Below are 26,612 nucleotides of genomic sequence, written 5' to 3'. Positions count from 1 at the left end.
TGAGGTCTTAAGACCTTCTGTAAGCACAAGCTGCTTGGATATGTAAGTAGACTTGCAGACTGTCAGACTTGGGGGTTAATTTCTGTTTACCTTTGTGCTCCCTCTTCTGAAGGCTTCATGTGTAATGGTAAAAACTGGTAAGCTTTTCCAGTTGCCCCATTACTGATACTGATTCAACTTTACTGACTCAATTACTGCAACCGTTTGCATGCAACCTGCAAGTCTTTTGTGGGTTTTTTGTGTTTTAAGTAGTACTGGTGACTCTGGTATCCTTTTACATGTATTTAAAAAAAACAAAACAAAACAAAACAAACATGTTAAAAATGACTGTGAGTGTGTATACTTAAGGGTGTATGACAAGAGTCTTGAACTCTTCAAAAGTTGCATCTGGAGTAACTGACCCGAGAAAGAAAATAATTTCTTCCATATGTGATAACCTAAGAACTTCTGAATTGAGCTGAAACTAGACTCTGACACTGCTTTTTCTGATGGCAGGCTACTTGAAGTCGCAATGCAGAGACTGAGAGCTTCATGATGTCTGATCTTCCTTCCCTACTGCTGACTGTCTTCTTCCAAGTCTCAGCTGCTCCAATGTGTCCCTTTGTTTACACCCACACTACTTGTTCTACCTCAAACCAAAAATCAGCATTGTGATATTCTTTACCCTGGTGGGGCTGATACTTCAGTCCTTCTGCTACATGCAGCTTTTGCATTATATCGAGTGTGGTGAGTCATTGGGTTGTACTTAGTGGTTGGGTTTTGGAGGACAGTGAACAGGCAGTGGATATGAGTTATGTGATCTAAACTAGTTTAAATTGCTCTGGATCACTCGTCAAATTAGCATTGTTCAAGCATAAGAGATCTGAGGACAGAGCTGTTAGACTTGGAGCAAGACATCCAGAAGCAGAGGGAGGTTGAAGGGAGAATCTGAAGCCCCATATAATGGTGGAGCAGTTGAGGAATATGAAAATTCTCTTAATGGGTGAGACCCTGGATAGCTTTTTTCAGTGACAAGGAAGAAACAATGATAGGAGGAGAAAGGAGTGTAAAACAGTAGTTCTCAGAACAGTTACCTGTTTTGTCTCCCATATGCTTTGGTTCTTAACAAAGGCATTATGAGGAGAATGGGTGTCTATGGCATGTAGCACTGAGTTGCTTTAATTCTTGAAGTCTGTTAAAGTGAAGGTCAGCTGGTGAGTCTTCTTGTTTGTTGGTGAGGCTTAAAACCAAGGGTCTTCTTAAAAATACACAAAACTTGACAATTCTAGGTTGCTCCCAGAAGTGTATGAAGACAGATTTCCATTTTTTCTGGAGCAAGCTGGCTTGTATTGTAACTTGAGCAGGTAACTAGTACCACAGCACCATAACTACAACATGCTTGTCAACTTAAGTGGCATGTTCTGAATGCTTATAATGCTCTAAGAGAAGGGATCTTTAGTGACAGTCACAAAATGTAACTTCAAGTTAGATGTGGGTTGGTTGGTTGTTTTTTTTTTCCCCTCTCCAGATACTAAGTAGCTTCACAGTGCTTTGCTGATGAAATTTTGAGCTCTATCACCAGGGAATTAGTATAGTAGCTGTTTCTATGTTGACAAGTAGATCTTTTAATATTGACATGTGGTTGCCCCTATTTAGGCACAAGAACATTTCAAATCAAGATAGTCAGAACTTTGGGTAGTTTTGTTTTGTTTTTTTTTTTTTAAAGTGTTTAAAGAAGGTGTTGAGCGTGGGGATTTCTGACTACCAAAGCCAGTTAGAGTGCTAGCTAGCTAGTTAGAGTGGAAGGGAGGTTCTTGTCTATGGATATCTGTAAAGCTAAATGACAGTTCCTTCTCAAATCAACTTAATTGTGAGGTCTAGCAGATACTGGAAATACTTAAAATTCAATAAACATATTTGTTCTTATAGATGTCTTTTTTTTTTTTTTTTTTTTTTTTTTTTTTTTTTTAAGGAGAAAGGTACTTTGTTGTGAATTGGTAATAATGTGAAATAGAAGCCATGACCTGTCTGTTTCTTCCTATGGGTAAGGTGCAGGAAAAACTAAAAGAATGAAGTGCCTCTGAACTTCCAGGAAAAAAGTCAACAGCAAGTATGTAGATTGGTATCTCACTAGATTAGCAGAGTTTACCCCCCCCAAGGGAGGTGAAGAGAAGATTAACTGTGTTCTCAGCCTCAAAACTTTATGCTCTTTAGAAAGAAGCAGGAGACAACTGAGAGTGTAAATCTTCTCTTCCAGTCTCCAGAGCGGTCAAGCCCAAGGGTTTTGCAGACTGAGGCATTTCTCTGAATGCTTTTTATTTCATCTTTCTGCCAAATCCTTGCTGACACAAAGACTTGTTAGAGTAGGCAGACTTGTCTAGTTCAACCAGCAAAATCATGTAGGGAGGATGCAGTTAAATTGGTAGTGCACAGTGGAACCAGAAGTGCGAGTCCTCTTTAGCATAAACATGGATCACTGAAAGCAGGGGAATAACCGTGCCTTTGTTGTCCAGAGTTGTACTGTGTTGTAAATATTCTCCAACTTAGGATACAGAAAACCCCACACTAATACTTATCTCAAACATGAGAAACATGGCATTATTTCAATTTAAAGTGTATACAGCTCCTATTTCAAAGCAAAAAAATGTCTCATTAAAAATTAACAAGTTGGAAAACTGTGTTAAATACTGTGACAGCTCAACAATTTTTACTTCCTTGTGTGGAAAAATCTTGCAGTGTAATGTTGAGCTAGTTAAATGTCTGGCAATTACATAGGATTTACTTTTAAAATATTTGAGTAGTGAATTCTGAGGGAATTACAGAATTAAGATCACTATAGATTGAAGCTGAGATGGCGTATCTCTGGAGTGGCTGGTAGTATAAGAAGCCTTTGTTTACAGTTGAGTACTGGCTATTGGCTTACAGTAGGTTTGTCTACAAGCTAATCATTTGAGTGGCACTGATCTGAAGTATTAAGTTGATGCTAGTCTGCCTGTTAGCTTTCTTGGAGAGGTCTGTTTGTATGATCAGTGATATTCTGTATTATCCTGAATAGTTAGGACTCCAAGGTCCTGCATGGGTCAGACTTAACTTCAGTCATCACTTAAAATGCTATAACCCTCCTGCATATTTTTTAAAAGAAGTCATTCATGTTTTTAGATAACTATCAATCTTTGTTGCTCTGATGCTTTTTGGGGTGCTTATAGATAGAGCATGTGTGTACCACTCACCTTAATGTTCCTGCAGTGTGGGGCACCATTACAGCAGATAAAATAATCCTGTTTCTTGTGAGGATGTGTTGACAGAATCATTAAAGTTAGCTCCTGTCTTGCTGACTATATAGATAATGTCATTGCTAAAACACATGCCTTGTTCTAGTGACTAGATGAGCAGTACAAGCAGCTGGATTTCTGCTGCACTGCAAATGACATAATGGATGTGACTTGTGGCGAACTTTACTATCTGCATATGTTAGCTTTTCAAATGTTTCTCTTGCAGAAATGAGCTGAACTCTGCCTCTTCAAAGAAAAAGAGTATTTATGGCAGCAGTTGCAAGGGCAAAGATTCAGGGATGCTGGCAGTTTCGGGAAGTGAGGTTTGGGTAAACCTCAGAATAGAGGGGCTTGATGACTCAATCAGTTGCTTGAACAAGATGAAGCAGTAACAACCTGCTTCATAAGCTTACCCCTTGATGGGGTGGCTACCAACAGCCAGTTGGCTCTGGGTAGGTCAGCTTACTAATGTTTCAGGGAAGGAACCAAGTTTACCATAAATCATGAATTCTTTCCTCCTCTGCTCCCCCCAAACAAGGCTTTGTAAGTTAAACCAAAATATGGACATATCTGGATCTGAGTGTAAAGTGATTTAATTCTGTTCTATTGGAGAGTAGGGGAATGGGAGAACACCGTTGGAGGTCCTGTGAAATAAGGAGCAAAGTTAATACCTATTGAAAAAACACTTTCATTATAAGAATTCCTGCTTTATTTATAAGATCTTTATTAGGAGATGCTAAATCACCCAAATCTCACTAAAATGGCTTGCCTTGTGTGATTGATAGTGATTCCAACTTCAGTATTAAAGAGTTATCTGTTGCAGAACTGTAAACTGTAAGAATTTGTTGATTTGCTATAAATCCCTTACTTGTTTGGTTTAAGAGGAACTAATCTAGGCTAGACTAAGTGAATAGTCTTCAAATAAACCCACATTGTAATTATAACTGATTCTGCCTTGGCTCTTCTGTAGTTCTTAGTGATTTTTTTGATAATGCAAGAACGTCTTGAAACAGTATGTGCCTATTCAATTAAGATAGGATTACTTGGTCCCTTTTGCAGTTTTTAGTTTTTAGTTCCTACAGAGCCCTATGCTAAACAGTTTGAAAATAAGCTAACTTTGTAGGTAAAACTTGTTTACCTCAAATAGGCATTCTGCTGAATTTCCTTCCTCTGATGTGTTTAATTTAACTTCTGTTTTGATCTAAAATACAGCATTTTGTTTCCAACATAGCAACTGGGTTCTAATGAAATGGAACTGAACTGAAAGGTGGCTGCTGTTCTGAAAGTATTAACTAACCAAATATTGAAATGAGTATGTGGAGTTAGATGCCTGGAGAAAAAAGAGCAGGTGACTTGAGTGAGGAAGAGGGCATGTGACTCTTGAAACTTGCACTGTGCTTTTTGTCCCAACCTCTGGGAACAGAATCTGGGTAACACTTTGCATGCAGGCCTCTGCTGGCACAATGTTGCACCTGTTCTCTGCTTCAGTTTTCAGTGGTATGTGGATATTGGGCAGTAGAGGTATCTTGGCAAGATCTTTCACTTATGCAATCTAGTAGGTCTGAGCTCTAGGCCACCGTGCAAGTGTAAATGTTCATATTTGCTTCTTCCTACTCAGGTCCAAGGCTGGAACAGAGATCAGATATCCAGACCTTGTAAGAACACTAAGTATAGCAATCCAGTTGAAATAGGATTCTGTAAAAATAACTGGTCTCCTGGGCATGGATGTTAGCAGGGCCTATACAGGTTTAGAGAAATAGTAAAGGCTTTTTGATAGAAAGCCTTTGTAAAGGCTTTCACATACGGTCTTTCTGTATGTAAATCGTTAGTTAAGGGAAACCTATTTCCATACATCATCACAACACCTAGGTCAACCTGGCTGTTTTTTCAGCTGGCTTGCGCTTGGTGCTGATCTAAAAGATGATGCTGTCAGGAGTCACTTAGAGAAATATCTTAAAACAATTCTGAATAACAATGTGGCTCAAATTAGGATATGCAAACCTGTTATTCATATTATAAGCAAGAGAGAAAACAAGCTGGGAAAGTGTCCTTGACTTACACAACAACTTATGCATATGATGAGGAAAGCATCTGATGAACTAACTCCTCAGATGTTAACATCTCACTATGGCATAGTCTTGTGATACAGACTTTCTGGTGGATTTCTTAGAATCGTGTTCTATTCCTGTACATAGCTCTGTTTCAACAGTGCTGTTTCATGACTGATGTGTGTGTGACTACTCAGAAGATACTTGGATGGAATTTTTTTGTAGCTTCAGTCTGTTGGTAATTTGCAAACAGCTGTTAATTAACTTTTCCTGCTGTCCATGTTAAACTCAACTACATTAATATGACTGGCACCTAGGATGATGCTTTTCTTTCTAGATTCAAGCAGTTGTAGACATTTGAAACTATGCTTCTTTGTAGGTGAGAGAAGTAAGTACATGTAGAATGTGATTCATCTGACCTGTTTTTGACATCTGCTTTGGGATGAGATAATCGTGGAGTCTCAGGAACTGCTTACCCTGATAAGATCTCTGTTGAACGCTGCTGAGGGTGACAGTCTCAAATACAGGCAGATGCATGTACCCATCGAATACTTGTTTGACTCTTGAGTGGAAACATGCATCAGACACTGAGGACAAAATGAAGGTGGCATTTCTGTTATACTGAGTGTTATAGATGAATGTGGCCCTGTGCTGCAGTTGACTCTTTATGGGCAAACCACTGAATATGTCCTGGTGAGATACTTGCTTCCTTTCAGATGTGGACTTCAGAATCAGGGTTCTTCCAATCCTTTTATCTATCCTTGTTCTTTCCCTCCTCATACCACTTCCCCCCAAAACTAAGACCTTATTGGGAAAGTACTTGTTTTTTTAGTAGACCTGTTCAACCTCCATTTTAACCTGGGTGATGTAACTGTGCTTGATTCTGGTGTGATGAGATGCACAGTGTGGTTCAAGTAATCTAGCCAGAGGGCTATTCAGGAAACAGTTTATTTAATTTTCTACCAAAATTACATGACTGATATTATTTTGAACGTATGTTCTAAAGTTACTGCCAAGAACCTTAATTCTTCACTTTGAGCTTGTGCTGCTGTCCTCTTGTTTGCAGAGCTGAGCTGTGGCCCTGGCTAGAAAGCTGATCAGGAGTTAAGAAAAAAAAAAAATAAAAAATTAGACAAGAATCCCCCCCAACCTTGTCCTCCATCCTTCCAAAACCTGCTTTGCTGTGCAAATCCTTTGAAGGCTCTACACGTGTAGCTGAGGAGATGGCAAGCAAAACATGTTGGTGCAGCAGTGCACAAAGCTGTGTAGCACTGCGTTTTCTGTGGGCAACTTGCCTGTTAGTGCTAATTATACAACTCTCCCTACAAATTTTCTGAACTGAGAGGAGAACTAGATTTGTAGAAGCCTGTAACGCTGCCCTTATCAACAGGGGGTGACACAGGGAATGCTGGAAATTAATTGCCAGACTAAAGTTAAGAGTCAAATCTAAAGCTGCTACTGAACTGGTTGGTAGAATTTTTTCTTAAGACAGGTTTGTCTTTACTGCTTCAGTCTCACTCCAAAATAAATACAATGTCTTTCTGAGACTAAAACTGTTCTGTCTTAACTGCTGTCTTATTTGTCACTGCCAAAGTGGCTACCAGGAGTGTGTGTGTATCTTGTGCTATGTTTTGTCCGAACTTTTTGAATGAGCTTGTGGAGCAAGACAGGACGTGATGGAAGTAGATAATATGGAGAGCTCTGGGAATACATCTGTGCAAAGAGGTCATGTTACTTTATCATTATCTCATCCCTAATCTAGAACCAGAGACTTACAGCTGGGTATGCAGGCAGAAAGGAAAGTCTTGGAAATTGTAATTGTCCTTGTTTAATATAACTGTATGGAAGTCACAACTTGGGGTATGGAGGAGTCGAGAATGAGAATTTTTGGTCTGTACAGTTGTTAGAAGCTCCTGGACTGGCACTGAGACTCACAAAAAGCAGCCAAGAAAAAAACAAGCCTAGTGTATAGCAAATGCAAAGTTGTGATACAGCTTGCTTGTGCTGGGAACTGTGTGTAAGCCAGCTAGATGATTCCTCCAGAAGCCTTAACTAGGACTTTGCTGTCTGGTCTCTGTGCTGGACTCAGTCCACTGGCTGCACAGAAGTCAACCACTGTGTAACTTAAAGAGGCTGCTCTTAAAAATAATGTAGAAGCTTATATTTTTGAAAGCTTTGTACTGTAATGTAGCTTAAAATACTCCCAAGTGTCCATATGCAGTGGCTGGCTGGGTGAATCGTCAAGATGAAAAGTTTAGATGCCGTACATAGCTGCTACATGCAGCCACGGGGCTCTTTTGCTTAGTCATTTTTGTTGACGCTGTTTTGCTTTTGGATTGGTGAAAGTCTCTTGGCTTATATAAAGGCAGTTTTAGTGAGTGTGGGAACATCAGTAGTTTGGTGTAAGCTAAACACTGGAACTGGAAGCACAGTTTATGGTACTGTGTTGGTTTAAGTTTAAGGCAATGGTAACTTAGGTCTGCTTTAGTAAGAGCTAAACCGCTAAAGGAGTGGTGTGTTGTGCTGGTAGATCATGTGGGAGGGTAGGCATTGGACATTAAAGTCCGTTCTGGACTTAACTCAGTTGGATTATGGGCCTTTAGTCTTCCCCACCTCCCAAATCAGGTATTGGTTCAGGACTAGGATTAAAGGAATTGAATGTCTAATTTATAAGCAGCCACAGGATTCTGTTCCCAGTATGTTGCTGCTTGGCAGCTGCCCAGGTTTGTGCTGCTTTGGCTGTCAGCTGCTGCTGGAACTGCAAAGGACTCTACCTGAAACTGCTTCTAGACTGAATGGAAGAATTTTTATTTTTTTTTAAAGAAAAATTTCATATTATATTAAACTATCAGAAATGCTGAAAATACTGGCAGAAATACTAAGCCATAGAGTGTAGTACATAGTAGTAGCAAGTAAATTGCACTTACTTAGGCATGGACATGATGGAAATGTGTTAAGTACTCATTTATGTTTAAAAAGTACAGCATATCTTTAGCTAAAGAAAAAATTGCAAAGAAAAACTTAAGTGTTGAAAAAATAATGTGGAGGTATTCAGTTCTTTATAGGTGTCTGACTTCTCTTCTGGGACTTGTAGGCTAGTTCTTGAATGGAGCTTTCTAGAGGACCTGCACCAAGAACTTGTTCCCCCTCTCCCTGCCTGGAGGAGGGAATTGAATCCTAATGCTTTAGGAAGCATATTCATCATCTGTGTGTTTGTCTAGGAAAATTCCTGTTCAGGCTGCAAGTAGTTAACTACAGTAGCTGGTAGGAAATGACAGATGCAGAGAACAGGTGTCTCATTTTCTTGAGGGCAGTGTCAGTGTCACCAGAGGCTCGGGTTGGTGGGCAGCAGTCCCTCTGCCTAGCAGCAGACTTCTGTGACTGAGCAGAGTGAGTGTGTGTTCCTTTCTTGCCATGGTGGCATAGCTATTCACTTGGGATTTTGGTGCATGGATTTCACTACTCTGTGAGTCTCAGCTGATGAAGAGATAGGTGGTACTACTAGTTAACTTATATGCAGCATTGGCTATATCCCGGAAAAAACGAAAACCAAGCAAATCCTAGGGTTCAGTGTTTGCAGGTTTTAACAAGTAGCAGCTCTTACCTTATCCATGGTAAAACAGCCAAGGATGATGTTTTTCATGTCCCAGTGCAAAACTTTCCTGAGATTTCCTTTTCTGTCTGCCAACCAGCCATTAGTTGATGTTCAGTTTAGCACAAACAATTTGGATGGAAAAAGCTCATTTTAACTTGCTTATGGTAATTCTACATACCTCTACTGGAGAAGGTGTCTAAGCTCATGTTTGTTATTTTTACCTCAAAATATTTGTGCAAGCAGTAGCTATTTGAGCTATGCTTCTGTATTGCTGCTGTGGAAGGAAAATGAGACTGATGTCACCTCCTGTAAAAGATGTAACGTCATAATTTGCTTTATAGGCAACATCCACTAAGCAGATTTCCATAACTGCTGTAGTTGAAGATTTTTGTCAATGGCTGTCCCTTTCATACAGTTTACAGATTTTCTGCATTATGAGCATTGGCACCCAGCAATCTTATTCCTTCTCACAAGATCTCGGGCAATATAGTGCTGCAGGGTCTTGGGTATGAGTCAGAGTGTAAGAGCTGGCTTTCAATGGGAACAAGCACATGAAAAATGTTTCAGAGGACTTAAGGATAAAAAAAGTTACTTAGAGGCTGAGACAGATGTAAAAAGAAATGAAAATGGCACGAATCGGGAAATAGAGAAGAAAATATGTATGTTTGACTTGAAAACAGTGTGGCATATTTAGATAGAGAGAAGCATGCTGAATTTTCCAGAGTCTTAGCTTCTGGGAGGCTTGTTTACAATCTTATCATTGAGAAGTGGTAACTAGCAAACAATAAGGAAGCTAAATAGGAGCAGCTTGAGTTATAGCAGTTTCACAGAATTCAACATAAACCCTTTTCTCCCTGTGGAAAGGCAGAAATGAGGGAACTTGTGTTCTGGACGCTTAAATTGAAGTTTGAAAGTCTTAAGGTGAGATACTCTAATATTTGTACTCTTTCTGTTGTTTTCTGTAGTTGTTGTGCTGGGTATTCTTCTGTATTACAGTATTAATATAATATCCAAAAGGATGACTTAAATGTCCTGAACAGAGGTGGCTTTTTTGCACAAGCAGTAGACCTTTTTTTTTTTTCTAATAAAATCCTTCATGAAAAAGCAGGCTATATTCAACTGCTAATGTGGTGGAACTTTTTAATACCTGATGCTGGACAAATGTCTGTAGTAGGGAGGTAGTAAGGGACTGGTAAAGTCTTCGTGTGAGACACTTAGCTAGTCTGTTTGCCCTTTTCCCCTAAAATTAAGTAGAACTCAGGCTCATGCAGCTGTTTCCACAAAGTTTCATAGATGCCAGAGTGTCTTCTGCTTAGTGGAGGTGTGAACATGCTGTAGTTTTTGGTTTCCTTACCTAAGTCTTTGTCCTGCAACTTGAAGAGTGAGTAGTTAAGCTGATCTGTTGACCCCTGCTGAGCAGCTTCCAAGAGCCTTTCCCCAATACATTTCTTGCGATTTTAGCATTGAGTCATTTCTGTGGATAAATCTGACTCAGAACTACCAATGGCCAAACAAAGTCGATATTCCTGCTATCTACTTCTTCATGACCTTTGTCCTTCATGTGAGCTGAGCACTTTTTTTACCCTGTGTGGATTTAGACTCATCTGTATAGGGCTCGAATTGGTTGTTCCTGCGTTTTTCTAACCATGCTTTAAATAGTTAAGAGCTTGACTTTGAAACAGTGACTGCAAGTTTATGGGCAAATCAGTTTGGACTTAATGGTAGCCTTTTCTACATAAAGGTATGAGGTTCTCGCTTGAAGTTCGTTTGCATGTACCTGAGGGCTTTGTAAGGACCACTGATTTTAAGTATGTAATACCTAGAAATCAATACAAAATACAGCTATTGGGTTTGCAGAGCAGGAATGTGTAGACTAACTGTGCTATGGAATATAATAGTGAGGGCTGTATGATGTCTGACAGGATATAAAATAAAAATAGTAATTGTAAAACAAACAAATTTAATCTAGAAATTACTGACCAGTTGAAGGAACAACTTTTTCTCTCCTTCCCCTATCTTGAATTCCCAAGATCCACTGGGACTTTGTATGTGCTGTTGGAAATGCTGGATCAAGAATTTTGATTTGGCATCAGTATAGCATTTAAATTAGTTTTTGACCCAAAGCTATTGGTTAAGAAATGTTCTTTCCCTTCCCCCCAAGCCCAAGTTGAGTTTTAGGCAGAACTCATTTGAGGTGTTTATTTCCAAATCGTATGCTTTTTCCTGGAGCAGGCTGAAAACAAAAAGTCAGCAGAGTGTACATCTAGGTCTGATCTATGCATAGCTATTGCCAGATAAGCTTCTATCTGGCAGTAACTGTACGAAGTGGCCTGTAAACTTAGAAAAACCTCTGTTGCTCATCACTAGTGGATAAAATTGAAACAAAAGAAAAAACAAATCCCAAAACCTAAACAGCATAACAGCTTATCTTCTATGCTTTCTTCTAGTAGTTCAGAATGTAGTAAATCATTATCTCCAGAATGCAGTGGGCACAGGTCTCAAACACTTTCATATTCTGAAAAAAATTATTTAAGGGAAGTAGGATGTTACTTTTAAATAAAAACATAGTGTGACTTTGTTCTTCTGTTAACATTTTCTAGAGTTTAAAGATAGACTAGTTTAATCTGGCTTCTCAGGATTCTTATAAGCAGTATGGCTTTTTTGTTAGTAGAAAAATCTGTTTTCAGACTTGCACACACACTTTTGGTATCTAGTTCAGGACACCACGTCCCACAGTTCTGAGTTATTTTGGCCCTTCTGCTCATGAGGTACGTAGATACAGAGTCCGACTGTGGGTCTGTGCTCTGACAGTGTGCTGTTGGGTGTGGAAGGGAGTTGAGGATACTCACCCAGACTGTAAGTCCATCGGTAGGCGCCAAATCACAGAAAGTCATGGGGTTTTTTGGTCACTATAGAGGCATGAGCGAAACAGCGAATGCATATCATAGACACCTAAAGTCACTCTTAAATTCTTTTTCCTACACAGAGCTCAACAAAAATCCAGTGGAAGGCTTTTCAGCGGGCTTAATAGATGACAATGATCTTTATCGATGGGAAGTCCTTATTATTGGTCCTCCAGATACACTATAGTAAGTACTGATACTTATACAGAAACTTAAGTGAACTCGGATTTACTAGTTCTAGTTTGGTCTAAGTGAGAAGTTAACCTAAATTTTCATACTAAATTAGGTGATGCTATTCTGTTGCTAGTAAAATACCTGTAAATAGCTGAATTTGCTATGTAGAAATTCTAAACTGCTTTTCTCCCCTGAGAAAATGCAACACTACTCCCTTTATACTTGTGTAGAAATGAGAAAGAATAGGCTATACTTAGAGGCAGCTTCTCGTTTTTTACGCATTTAAGTAAGGCAGGTATAATCCACTATTTGCTGTTATTGCTGTGGCTCTAGTTTAGCTGATCGTACAGTTTTAAACCATTATAACTCCATGCTTGTGACTGTAGGAAAATATTCAAGAGGGATGCAGCTGGAGAAACTGCAGCAGACCATAGAATTAGCCTCAAGTTCTGTCAGTTTGAGATGGTGTGACCTAGAGTACTTCAGTGTTGATCAAATGGGAATTGTTGGCAAACCTTGCACAGTGGGCTTCAAAAAGCTTATACCTTTATCTTAAGGAATGGGTTCTTTAAATTGACATTTGAACACACAACTATGCAATTCATACAGTAACTTATTTTTTTGGATGTCAAGTTCGCTGTCTTTATGCACTGCTATATACGAAACACTCTGGCACATGCAGTGTGATGGTTTTGGTTTGGGTTTTTTTAACAAAAAAAAAGAGCTCTGGCTAATTGAGAGAACAGTTTCTCTTTCTCATAGAGGTTATAGATGATCATCTACTGTAGCTCTTAGGAAAAGGTTCTATGCCCAGAAGAGGTCAGTTTAAAATGTAGCTCTTGAAGATGAACTCTGTTCTCCTTCATTAAGCTGTTCCAGTGGTAAATTACTAATACAAAAAAACCTAGTGACGTTTACTTGAGGTCAATTTTAGTTCCAACATGAAGTTGTATACCTCTGTCTGCAGACTTCTGAATAAGTACTTAAGCATAGTAATAGAATTGCTTTGCTTCTCCTCAAGCTCACTACATTGTGGTTTTCAAGTCTTGCATAAGATGAATTCTCCAACTTCTGTTGACCTCTTCTGAGCAGTCTTGTAGTGGGTCTGTTATATTCTCATGGCCATTTTATAAATGCTGTCAGTAAAGAAATAATATTTCTAATTGAACCTCTTCTTAGATGCTAAAAATTGCAATAGCATTTTTTTTTTCCACTTCAACAAGCTCTTTTTGAGGCTTTTTAGATAAGCTCTCTTCTGTTCCAGGCCCTAGTTGCTGCTTTTCAGGGTAGTAGTATACTGAATCCTTCCTCCCTGGTCTGTTTTATGACAGCAGTAGAACATAATAGTTCAACCAGGCAGTTTAAAATTTTCAAACTTTAGTTTCATTTTGGGTCCCACTTTATTTATTCTGAGTTTACCTAAAAAGACTTTAGACTCAGTGCATGACTATACTGATAGAGACCCCTTTCCCAGGAATATTGCTAAAAATGGCACTGATCTCTCTTAATTGACAACTATATTTCATTAACTGGTTTCTAATGTGTATCCAATTAAAAGAGCTGTATTTATATGTAGTTGATGAGGAGCAACCGGAGATGCTGGACAGCCTAATAGATTTTGGATCTACTTCTTTAAAAAGGGAAGGAAGAACTTTCTCACTTTGAAAGAAAGAACTTAACTGGTTTGGGGTTATCAACAAATGTAATTTAACTCTTCTTTGTCTTGACTAGTATGGATGTTAAAATAGCTGGTGTTTCTGGAATTCTTACCTTTCCCAGGATCAAGGATTCCTTGGAAACTGCCTGCCTTTTCTAAAACTTGTGGAAAATGAATGCTGTGGGTTCAGATTCCTTCAGCTGGTTTATTTTAAGAGCTAAATCACTTAGATCTAGTGCTTTTTGGGTCTGGGTTTTTGGTTTGGGTTTGGGTTGTGGTTTTTGTTTTTTTGTGTGTTTTTTTTTTTTTTTTTTGAGACACTTGCTAAAATTGCACATATTTGGTAAGTGGTTGTAAAAGTTGTTAGTACCCTGTGGGTTTTGGATACTGGTTCCTACTCCTTTACAAATACAGGAAAAAAAAAATTGCACTGCACAGCTTTGTCTTTACACCAACTCTTTTGTCTGTGTGACTACTGAGGAGTAGCTTGTCATAGTGCACATCTCATGCCACCTTCTTTGGAGGTTATATTCCAGTTTTTGAAATGTCTGCCTCTGTAATTTCAAATTTTGTCACAAACTTCAGTTACAAGGAATGACAGTAGCAGGGCAAACATTACAGTACTTTTATTAGCAAAGTATTCCATCTGTAAGGCTTTCCATTAAGTATAGGCCTTCACATTTTTCAAAAGGGACTATTCCTGGGTATTGAAACCTAGCTATTAAAAAACACAACGCACCAACAAACTCTTATCTTAATTAAATATGGGCCTGTAACTCCACATAAAAACTGGATGTCTCTTGTTTATTACTGTTTTCCAGTTCAGTGGGTAACTGTAATGCAGAACTCTTCACTGTCATGTCTGAGTCCCTTTAGTTCAGTGTTCAAAAGGTAGTATTGGAAGTCTTTTTACAAAGTAATGCTGTAGACACAACTATAAAGCTTTCTGTAATTTTTTACTGAGGCTCACTGCTGCAGAGTGATACCGAGACATTAAAAGTAAGGTGTCTAAAGGAATAAAATAAACAGGTATCTGCTGGGCTGTAATTGAGAAGGGGAGTTATTGGCAATATTTTTTTTTTTGCTGTTAATAAATGTACTGTGAGGAAGAATGTAAGTTGTAATTTCAGATGGTGAATTCCTTGGCAGTTTTTTGATTTTGTATGTGTGGTTTTTCCCCTCTGGAACATCATCCTAATTCTAAAAAAGACATAGTGTTGGGGAACTGGCAGTTATCTTGTGAAAGGATCTTCTCAATCTAAAAACTCTTTGCATTGCATATGGAAATGTTGGTACTGTTAATTACCAACAGCATGTTGAGCTGTGTGAGGGGTAAACTTAGAGCTTTTGATATATCAGTAAGTTCCAATCTTCATCTTAAGCTTACAAGAAACTCTACTAAGATATTTTTGATTCCCCAGTGAAGGTGGTGTTTTCAAGGCTCATCTTACTTTTCCAAAAGACTATCCACTGAGGCCGCCAAAAATGAAATTCATCACAGAAATCTGGCATCCAAATGGTAAGAAATGTCAAAGTTTCAATTTCTTTTTGCAATTAAGAACTAAAATGCAATGAAGACAAATTACATTTCTGTTCATGTTAGAAATATGAAGCTCTGCATTTACTTTGCCATCCTCACTTCATAAAGAAGTAATAACCGTGGCAGAGTTTTTAATAGTGCTGCTCTGAGAGACTGCTCCTAAAGTATTTTCAGAAGCTACTGAAAGTAGCTGGTAACTATTCTTGGTAACTGTTCAGGTTTTGGGTTTTTTTTTTTTTCCTCTTTCTCTTTTTCTGTTTTCCGAAGTGTGAAATTCTGGTCTGAGTTGAAACTTGACTTCTATAGCTGCCTTTTGTTACATGTTTCATCTTAGTATTAATAACTTGGTAGTTCAGTACAGAAGGCCCAAGTTTATTCTCTGGTGAAGCATGGAAGGAAATAACAGCATCTTTTAGTCTCTCCAGAGAAAACTCCTCATAGTGTTTCATTTACTTATGGACTGAAGGATATAGATGAGAAGTTAAAGTAAAATGGAGGAAGGTTTTTACTGCTTTTCAGTTTCTGAAGACGTTACTGAAGTTGTGGATGTTGAAAGCTGGGAGGAGACCAGCAGAGTGCTCCCATCATAAGGGACAGAGGGAATATTTTGATGCTGTGTTGGTTTCAGCTCTGGAAATATCAGAGTACTTGTCAGGCAGTTTCTAATTCCAGCAGCTTAAATCATATTCCAATATATTGCAGTAACATCCAGCTGATGCTGTTGCTGTAGAAAAAAAGTCACTCTCTAGTTTGCTGAACTTAACAGAAAAAGCTTTAGTGGAAGCCTATCTAAATAGTCTTGAAAGTTGCAGCGTGATGTTAGAATTTCTTCGTCCCCATGTGCCCTCTCTGCCAAAAGTCCAGCCATAATAACAGACTTACACTAAGCCCCATTTATTAAAGATTGTGTTCTGTAATAGTTAATTACTTTATAAAAAAAGTGTCTTCACTAGCGTGTTTTCAGACTAGCTGGAGTGAAGATTAACAGTTCCATAACTATCCTGAAGAAATGCCAGCATGTTGTTCATTACTGAAATATGCCTTGTTCTATTTTGTAGTTGACAAGAATGGCGATGTCTGCATTTCAATTCTTCATGAGCCTGGAGAAGACAAATATGGCTATGAAAAACCTGAGGAACGCTGGCTTCCCATTCACACAGTGGAAACTATAATGATTAGTGTTATTTCTATGCTGGCAGATCCCAATGGTGATTCTCCTGCTAATGTTGATGCAGCGGTAAGATTTTTTTTCTTGGTCTGCCAATTGTTTTCAGTGTAGAAACCTAAACCTGCAATGGAGTTTGCTTCTAGTTTGACAAACAGTACAGTAACTTGTGGAAGAACTTTTTATATCGCAGGCTAAGACTATCTTTTTGTTGGGAAAAGCAGTCATGTTGTGAAACAGAATTACTAGTTAGCCCTGGGAAATTTCTTACAGATTGCAAAGGTGCTGTCAGATTTCATAGGCAGTGGTTTAATTTCTGCTATGCAATAACGCATTTATTTATAGTAAATAACTTGTGCACAGAGATACTTAATGGATAAACTTCAGCTCCTTTAGTCTTGCAAAATTCAAGGAAGGTGGCTGTAAAATCTTCTGTGGCTATGTGCATATAGTGTTCACAACTGCCATTAAGTTCATCTGCGGAAGTTAACATATTCTGGAACCTTTAGTTCCTAGTATGTTAGTATAATGAACCAAATTTTTTGTTTTGGAAATTACATAACCCGTTAACAGATTTATTGATTTGAATGGAAGGAGAAATTGTGGGGTCCCTCAGTATAATTATGGTGAGACTTTCTGCATGCACCTCTCTGCAGCAGCTTTCCTGAGTCATGGATTAAAGCAGAAGGTTTGACTGTGTAGGTCTGTATTTTGAGCACATACTTGAAGGCTTCGCTGGGCATCTGACCTTCAGCTCTGGAACTTGTCCCAGATTGGAATGGCTAAGGAATGGGGAAGAATGATCTGGCTTATAGTTGAAGACCAGGGTGAATCTGCAGTAAGGGTTCTGTCATAAGTGAGATGAAAATGTTTCATGCAGCATAGTGTTTCTGGAGCATGGCCTGTTCTGCGTGGGTGTATAAACACAGCTATCAGCTCTGTAGAAGAGCAGCATTTATAGCAGAATAGCAGTTAGATTAATAACTATTTGTGGTGGGGAGGGAAAAAATTCTCAGTTCTTGGGTGAGTAGGGGAACAGACTTCAGGCCCCATTCATCTGAGATACGCCAACATACTTTACTTTGAATTACTCTTGAATTGCAGTTCCGCAGTGACTAATATGTGCTGTCCTCTCACAAAAGAGAAGTTCTAGGTCTTTTAACTGGGGGAGTGAGGAAAAGGGAGATGGCAATCAAAAGATGCAAAGTTTTCTAGAGGAATGTGGCCCAGCTCTGTCAAGCTAACTATACTTTCCCAAAGTGGGTGGGGCTTCAGTTTCCTGAAGCCTTTGATCTACTGTGCTGCTAATGTTTCCAAAGGTGGTTGAGCTCTGCTGAAAAAATTACCATGGGAATAGTCTCATGTGGAATAAACTTAACAGGAATTAAAACAAACACACACAAAAAGTTGTGAAGAATTCCCTCCTTCAACATTCTTTTGAGTGTTGGACCCCCCATTTTTTTGTCATGTTACTGGTGGAATCAGATACCCAGGACACATGGACATTTTCTGCTGGCAAACCTGAGAGCACTAGAAGGAGCAAGTTATTAATGAAATGCTAAAAGTACAATTAGAATTCCTCAGTTTACAAACTCATGTATGTTGAATGTAGCTGACCTAACACTGGGGAAAGCTTATACTTTTAGCTATGCTTGTCACCTTCCTAACATCACAAACTTTTTAATCTTTCTGGATTGTGCCCCACTCTCTGCCAGCTACTTCAGGACTGATTTTTATTTTTCCCTTCTCTTTTCCTCAGAGAGAGATGTTAGAAAACTATGAATTTGTTTACCTAAACCTTAGGGTAAAGTTTGAAAATGTCTTAAGGAAATATAACATTTTCTAGCCCAGCTTGAAAGAACAAAAACTTAAATCCAAATCTGACTGTGAAGGCAGTACTGAGGCATCACCTGGTATGCTAGGAACTATTTTTCTGACTGTGGTATTAGATGTTCCAAGTAACTTTTAAACTTAATGTGCTGCTTGAGCAGCTTTGCATCTCCTGCTGGGTTGTAGATTGCATCCTATTCATATTAACCAGAACATACTCATCAGGGTAATGAAGAATCAGCAGCTCATGTGCTTTATTCTGAGCTGCTATCAGTGTGTCTTCTCCTTAGTTTACTAAGTACAAGTTTACTGCAGCAACAGTATTTGGCAGTTACTAAAATATTATTTGTCTGCTTTCATTAATTTCTAGTTTTAACTGAGTCTAGAGAATAAGGTGTTACAGGCAGGTCACAGCGTTATATGAGCAGGACATATACCTGCATCCTGGAAAAATATTGGAGTACTATCTCTTGGACTGGGATTAAAATGAGGGGCAGGAGCCTGAACAGATATTGTGAGAAACAAATGGAACAGTTAATGACCCTAGATGAGAGTTTTGGAGAAATTGCTGTCAAATTGGAAACTTTGCTTGATATTCAATTCTGAACACTTGCTTAAGCCATTTTATATAAGATGTCCTATATCCCAATCCAAGGAACCAAATGCTTGCTGTGTTAATTGCTGGAAAAGAACAAATTAGTAGCCATATTTGTGCTTTCAGTGGAAAGATAAGACATGCTGGGCTCTCCAGCATGGTAACTGGCTAGGTGAGCTTGGAGGTGGTGAATGTTAGGATATGCCAGTTATCCTAACTTTTTCTCACTTGTGTGCTACAAACTTCAGTCCAAGCAGAGGGTGAGAAGGTGGTGTGTGCTAGGTTGCTTCCTCACCCCTGCAGTAAGAATATATTGCTTATATCAAAACCGAAGAACTGTAGAATTTATTTCATAAAACAAGGCATTCTTCATATTTTCCCACCACTTCTTGCCTAAGTGTAAGGCAGTACCCAACACGTCAACCTTGGTCAGATCACGTGATGCTCCTGTGTTTTCATCTGACCTCATCACGAGGCTGGCACAGAAAACAAAACTGGCTGCACTTTTTCCTGTGGGCTTTTGTGATACCACAGTGTGCACACCTCCAAGTTTGGACTTAACTCTTGCCTATCTTCCTGTTCATCTTTATCTTTGTTCTTCATCTATGCACTTCTGAAATCACATACCTGTCACAGAGACTGTCCCCATAGGTGTGCTGAGTATTCTGTTAAGGTCTTTCTCATGGAGCCAATATCTTGCAGCCGTATCTAACTAGGAGGTGTTTTTTTCCTGAGGACACTGCTGTGTCTCTTCTGAATACCATTACTTCTGTATTTCTATCCTAGAGTGTCCTGGCTAGATTGAGTTGAAACTGTCCTAAAAAAATCTCAGAATAAGTGCTGGCTCCATAGTAGCTGTGTACATTTTTTCATCATTGCAGTTAAAGACATTTTCTCTAACCCGTAACAGTAGTTTTGGTCTACAGTTTGAGTTTGCTGCAACTTTGCAGGCTGAAGTAAATAGATGTCAGGCTAGACATTGTGAAATATTGGTAGCCACCAGGTTATTCTTGGACAGTGCCTAAAATCCAAGGGGAAGGGCTGTGTCCTCACTGTCTTGTGAGCAGCTTGCATAGAAACTCAGAGCAAGCTTTCAAAAGTCCTGAAAGTCACAGGTTTTCAGTGACTAGCTCAGTGATTAGAAGCAATTTTAGGTGTTGACTAGATGGCTAATGTCTGAAAACATAAACACCAAGAGTCTTCCTAGAACTTGTACATTGTTATAGGACTGACATCTGAAAGCTGTCTATTCAATTACAGAAAGAATGGAGAGAAGACAGAAATGGAGAATTTAAAAGAAAAGTTGCCCGCTGTGTAAGAAAAAGCCAAGAAACTGCTTTTGAGTGACACTTATTCAGCAGCTAGTAGCTTCACTTTTTTCAGGGTAAGTATCCTTCTAAAGACAAGTCAGTTACCTGAGTTGAGGATTTCCTGCCTAAGTGTTGCTGGATTTTTTTATTTTTTTTTTTCTCCTCAGAAGCAAAAACCCTAAATCTTTCTTCTCAGCTGCATGATCTTAGTGGAGTCCTTTGGCTGTATGTGATACTAAAGACTAAAAGAATTTTCAAGAGCAGTAACAGCCCTTTCTGCCATGACTGGGGAACTTCACTAGTACTCTTGCATTTTTGCTGTTCAGGAGTTGAAATTCTCTTTTGATATTCATCCTGCTTTGTTAATAGTGCTTAGGGGTTACTAGAGCTATAATAGAAGGGAAGAGTAATCATTCTTTCTGTTCATTATTGTGAAGAACGCTTGTTTGAATCTTAAAAGCATCCTGTCTTGCTATCTCAAGTTCATACATACATATATATGTGTTTATCTTGCAGATGTTGGTGGCATGTTGCATGTAGGCTTTAAATAAGACTTCAGTGAGTTTGTCAGGAACCATTCATGAAGGATTGCTTCAGGGGTATCTATGGGAATTTTAATAGAAAGTCTGTTAGCATATCAGAAAGGATCAAATTGAGATATTGCCCATCAATAATATCAAGAAAGGTGGTATTCTCTTCAGCAGCTCAAAAAACTTACTTACTGAAGGTGACTTAGGAATAGCCTCAGAATAACAGCTGTATTCTGTTTGGAAACTGAAGAGCATGGAGAAGTTTTAACCTAAGAGTAGGTGACATGATATTTGTACTTCATGCCACCCTGTTAAAAATGAGTTTCTGACTCAAGATGCTTACTCTAATTTGAATAACCCCATCCTAGTTTTAATGGGACTTTTTTTTTTTTTTTTACAGTAAGTTCTTGTAGAAAACTGTATTAAAATGTCACCCTTAAATACCTAGCCTTTGGTCACTTTATCTTGGTATGCCAAGGGAAAATTTCCTCAACTAGCTAATAATTTTCCACTAATTCTTTTCAAAGCAAAATAGACTTTAGTGTTGAACTGCCTTTTGTAAATGGTTGGTTTGGCAGATGAACTACTCTGACCCATTTGGCTGGAGAAGCCCAAACCCCATATGTACTAGTTAGCTTCAGCATACAAAACTTGGGTGGGGGAGGGAGAAATGGCACTGTATGTAGTTTAAAGGGGCTGTACTGTCTGAACAACTAGAACAGCTTACTGAATGCTCCTGGGTTTTTCTTCACTGAGGTTGTACAGGAGATACTTCCTTTCTTATACTTTTGTAAGAATTGTGGGGGTTGGGGGTGGGGGAAGGCTCCATCTGTGACAAACTAGTACTGCAGTATCTCTTCTCTGCAGAAATGCTGTGATTGAATGGAACTTTCTCCAGTAGAGAGGAAGCATGAAAAATGCTTAATATTGATCAAAAGACTAAGCAAAGGAACTGAATGTCTTGTACAACTGCCTATAACTAGAGCGTAAGAATTGTAATGCAGCTGACAGCTCTTTCTGTCTTAGAGAAAGGGAGTAACTGTAACACTCCAGAGTATCCTTAACTAACCTCTGCTCTGTTGCCATGTTAAACTTGGCCATAGTGAAACAATGCTCATGACAAATATTTAAGTAATTGGCTGTGTTGCTTTTTTTGGAAGGCGAAAGCTTTTGTAAGTCCTGGTGACTCCTCCTAAGTAAGTGATGGGCAATGAATTGGATGAGAAGGGGCCATATAGCTGGTTTCAAACAAGCACACTTTGACTTGGTAGCTGTGGTGTTACTGCTTAATGAAGCACTGCTGTTCCATTTTGTGGGGCACTTTGCTGTTGAAGCAGCATCCATCATTCACAGTAAGTGATTCATGGAAGTTTCAGTGATAAATTTACAAGTGTTTAGCCCTATGTGTGAATAATCAAACGTCTGTACACTATGCACTTGACAAGCAACATGAGTAACGGGAGCCTGAAAGTCTGATAGTTGAGCTTGGATACACAGTATGCTGAACTAACTCGAGTCTTTCTCAGGTGATGATTTGGGATTTATGCATCTTCTGTTTAGAGGTATGTAAAGTTCTTGAACAAGTAATGATTATCTTGTTTGAGCCTGAAACACTATTTAACATCTTTAAAATAATTGAAGATGATGAGGGGTTTTATTTTAATACTTGTGATTTCTTTGTAGGTCTCCAATTGAGAAACATGGCACTGTTTTTTTTCCTGCACTCTACCCACCTATTGCTGGACTTCTGTTGTTACAAGTTGGCAAACTGGCTGGAACTGGGCTGCAATAAAACATGCCAGTTATCAATGCTGACAAGAGCCTAACAAGTGCCAACACACGATGATTACACATTTTGAAATCTAATGAACTGCTTTAACCTTCAGGAAGAATTGTAAAGATGTGTACATAGCACAACATGATCCGGATAATATATATACTGTTCATGTACATCCACAATTACACATTGTACCAAATAATGCTGTCTGTAGTTAGGAATAGAATTGTGTAAATTCTAAAGATTTTAGCAGGTTTTTCTCTCCCTGTTCATTGTTTCCTAGCAGTTAAAAAAAAACAAAAACCAACAACAACTTGTGAAGCATGTCAAACTAAAACCAACCAGGATAAAGTTGTTTCCCCTCCCCCCCCCTTTAATTTTCCTTTGACCCACTGAGGCTTAATTAAAATCTCTTGCTTATTAAAGTTTAGTATCTCTTTTTTTGTTTTTTTTTTTTTTGGAAATGTGCTCCCTTTTATTTCCCCCATCAGAACTTAAATTTTTCATAACTAAACCCTGAAAGGATTTGATACCAATTATTTGTGTCTTGTTTTGTAATGACCTTTGTTGACTCAAAGGTGCTTTTTTTTCCCCCACCCCTTTCTTAAACCCAATTGCACACACTTTTTGAATTGGGTATAGCAATAAAACTGGCCATGGAGCACCCTTGAGCAGCCTGCTGGATTTTTAACTTCCAAGGGACTTGAGCGCTTTCATTTGGAAGTTCAGTTGACTAAGTTAGTCCAAGATAGGAAAGAGCTGTTTTTATGGGTGAATTTTTTTTTTTACCTTTTTCATTGCCTGTTTGTGGGGTGGGGTGTGTGTGGGGGAGGCTTGTTTGTTTTTTCTCAAGGTTGAGTTAAAGCATGCACATCTGTAGGCTTTCAAATGACTAACTTCTGGGTTTGGTATCAAAAATAGTTTCCCTCCTTTTCTCTTTTCTGTGGCCCTTCATATTCTTTGCCTTCTACTTCAGAGTTTTCCCCACCTAATGTACAAAGAAAATTGCGATGTATATTTTCATGTAATTTGATTTTTGGAATTCTGTCACCTTCTGTAGTGAGTTCTTCCAAAATATAATTTTTTCCAATAATAATGTGTCAAACTGGCTGTCTTGAGTATCTGAAGAGGAAGGGTAACTGCAGTTGGAGCACAACTTACCTAAAAATCTTCAACAACATTCGCAAACATTTGTTGAATTTGTCATACTGTATTTCATCTTGAAATGATTAAAAAGCAAACAAAACACACACCTTTCTTCCTATTGTAACCATCTTTGGCCCTCCAGTGAGCAAATACTTATCTCAGAGTATCTGGTAGCAAGAGTTTTCCAAGCCTACCTGAAATACCTTTCTACCACTGAAACTTTATAGAGGAACTTGGAGCTACTTGGTTGTTCTCTGCTCTGTCATAGGTTTACCGCAGTGTAACCCACTAATAAATTGAGAGTTCCACTGTTAAGGAGTCATCTTGTAAGAAGCCTTCAGTACTAATTTGCTGGCTGGCTTGACTTCATTTCAGGTTGCTGTGCAATGTGCATATATTAAAAAATATATTACAGGTTTCTTCTGGGGTGGGCTTGGGTGGAAGGAGGTGACAGCTATTAGTGGCAAGACAGCCATCTGGGACAAAAAAGCTGTTTAGTAAGTATAAGATGACTTACAAATAAGGGTATCCCTCCTACAGGTGGTTCAGATAAACATATGTGCTTAATGTCAACATTTACATATTTGGTAACTAATTATTTTGAGAAATCTTTAGTTAAATTTGTTTTTAATTGGAGAGGCTGCTCATGTAGGCCGGCAGATGTGCACAGTGCCCAGACACAATAGCTGATTTTAGTTCCCATTTGAGTGCTTGTCTGAAAGTGCTTGGGAGGAGGTTTCTTGCCCACCAGATGGCCACCCTTTATTTGCAGAATTTCAGTGGCATGGTGCCCTTCTTTCCATTAAAAAAAAAAAAAAACAAAAAAAAAACCCAACAACAAAAAAAACCCACATTGGGAAGAAGCTACTCTTCCTAAACATAGCAATGGACTTCTTCCCTGAGGGGCTGCCCTTCCCTTTCCACAGTGTATCTAAAGAGCTGGCAGCAATCCAGGATAATGGTACTTGCTGCTTTTAGCAAGTTCAGCAGTGTTTTGTTACTCTTCCTGAGTAACAGGTACAGTTCACAACTGACTCATCTGTAAACTTCACAAAGTAGTTTAAAGCTTTATATTATTTTCTCATTTGTTCTGTAGCAGAGCTCCTTTCTTGTTTTTTAAGGGGCAGGCCTGGAAACATTAGTCTTGCTTCAGTGGGATGGAAGAACTGTTAATTCTACAGCAATGTCGGTTCCTCTCTCTCTAAACTATTCAGATATAAACCCACTTCAGTTTGGCTTACTGAGATGGTTTGTGATCCCTCTTGACCCAGATATTCCAAAAGAAGGAATGTTACTGTGGGATACTGTTAAGATGTACAGGCTGCAGGTATGGCTAATGCCCAGTGCTCCACAAAGGAGGCAGCTGAGGGTGTGGTGTCAAACATCTAGGTTGTAGAAAGCCTCTGGCAGACACAGAAGTGGCCCACTTAACTTTTCTGTGATCACAGTTGCCTTTTTGTTTGTTCTTGCCCCACACATGAAAGGGATCTGGCTGTGATGGCTACAATGTGGCCAGAAATTTCTGTTTAGCCTCAAGGTTTGAACACCATTGAAGAGATGTAGTACGTACAAATAGTAGTAGAATACTAGTTGAATAATCAAGTAAACCAGCATTCTTACTCATTTCACTCGTACCGCAATCTTGTATCTAGTTGAGTTTATGTAGGCTGTCAGCATATTGGATTACACTTTTTCTAGTTCTCTGGAGGCTTGTAATTATGGCTGAGTTTTTGTGCTGTTTTTTCCCCCAACACCAGGTGGCCTGTTTTCCAGATAACACTGCATCACTGGGGGAAAAGGAAAAGAAAAGCATGGAATTTTAGTAAATATCAAAATAGTATGTCCATCCTGATCCCTTTTTTATATTTCTCCATGCTGCCCCTTATGCATCAGAGATCTCTGTAAAAATCAGAAGGGCTGTTCAGCTGTCATGCTAAAATTCTTTCCTGCTGTGATGCCTAGAAAATGCTTATTGAAACTAGACAATCAATAAATGGAGAACATTAATTCTGAAGTAATTATAAGTGTATTTTGTTTTTTTCGGTAGGCCAGTGGGAGGTGGACTTCTATTGCGTCTGTACCATCTGGTGCACTGCTCTTGGTGCGGTGCCATCACAATGCAAACAGAGGAGCACCTCAAGTCTTAGAATTTCTGCGTATCTGCAGAAACGCAAACAAGTGATTTCAACCCAAACCAGAAGGTGCTTGGATTTTAAAGAGAGGCTGTAATAAGACGGCTTCCTGCCCAGGCAAATCCTCAACAGAAGATGGCATTGCTGATTCCCCAGATGCAAAACATAGCAGTAATTTGAAATCAGATCTCTGTTGTTACTCAGAAATTCAACTAAGACTAAATCTGATCAGGCAGTAATAACTTTCCTCGCAGTTACTCAAGATGATCAATAGCACCCATAAAGCACTTGTGTAAGTTAGCTGTGTAGCAAAGTCATGCACATTTGTCATTGAGCTGTGAAAAATGAGATGGATCCTGTTTCATGGTATGTCTAGAATCTACAATCTGGCTGCCCTAGGTCTAGGTCTAGGCCTAGTTCTGGTTTTGCTGTTTTATCCAACAGGCACAGAGAACTAAGGTAAAGCAGAGCAACTTTTCAAAGATCACTTGTGGTGGAGTCAGGAGAAAATTACACTTGTGAAACAATACTGTGCATAACGTGCTCAAACGTTTATTTGAAATTTGCTCTTTAAAGCAAACCACAGAATTACTGTTCGATCAGTGTAGAATGTTTTGTTACCTCTGTTGCATCTAGGCAGGAAAGATGAGCACTGAGAACAGTCGAGGGTCAGCTATGTGGTACACACGGCTTGAGAAAGTGATCTCGGTACTGTTGCAGCTCATCGCCTGTCTCGACCCGAGCACGCTCCTCACGCACAGGGCACGGATCCACTCAGTGGGACTTTGAAACAAAGGCAACGCGCGTAGAGCAACCCAAGGGCCCCATCGGGCCGAAAACCCACGCTGGCACTGCCATTAGCTGGACTGGAACGGGGGCAGCGGGAGAACCGCACGCTGCTTCTGGGCTGTGCTACCGCCGCGGCGGCTCCCGGCGGGACCCCAGGGGCAGCCAAGGCG

At 39.1% G+C, this 26,612-nt stretch overlaps 1 protein-coding gene across 4 annotated transcripts; it reads left to right on the top strand.

The window, feature by feature from the left end:
• The first annotated feature begins 409 nt into the window (after nucleotides 1-409).
• Nucleotides 410-23,465, top strand: UBE2G1 (ubiquitin conjugating enzyme E2 G1). 4 transcript variants are annotated; one of them, XR_003399728.1, is made up of 7 exons: nucleotides 410-726; nucleotides 11,881-11,983; nucleotides 15,050-15,147; nucleotides 16,227-16,405; nucleotides 20,019-20,142; nucleotides 22,125-22,160; nucleotides 22,282-23,465. XR_003399728.1 is itself a non-coding variant. In XM_026861506.1 (6 exons), the coding sequence occupies exons 1-5, from the start codon at nucleotides 699-701 to the stop codon at nucleotides 20,103-20,105; spliced, it is 495 nt and encodes a 164-aa protein (XP_026717307.1). In that variant the 5' UTR covers nucleotides 424-698; the 3' UTR covers nucleotides 20,106-20,142; nucleotides 22,282-23,465. The 4 variants fall into 4 exon arrangements, 3 of the variants coding, with proteins under 3 accessions (XP_026717307.1, XP_026717308.1, XP_026717309.1); XM_026861506.1 differs by lacking the exon at nucleotides 22,125-22,160 and having other exon boundaries at nucleotides 424-726; XM_026861507.1 differs by lacking the exons at nucleotides 410-726; nucleotides 22,125-22,160 and adding an exon at nucleotides 1,984-2,023.
• Nucleotides 23,466-26,612: the final 3,147 nt, after the last annotated feature.

This window comes from Athene cunicularia, assembly GCF_003259725.1.
Source record: "Athene cunicularia isolate RWA chromosome 19 unlocalized genomic scaffold, athCun1 chr19_part1, whole genome shotgun sequence".
NCBI lineage: Eukaryota > Metazoa > Chordata > Aves > Strigiformes > Strigidae > Athene > Athene cunicularia.
The sequence above is the reverse complement of the archived record's forward strand: the minus strand, read 5'-3'. Positions and strand labels throughout refer to the sequence as shown.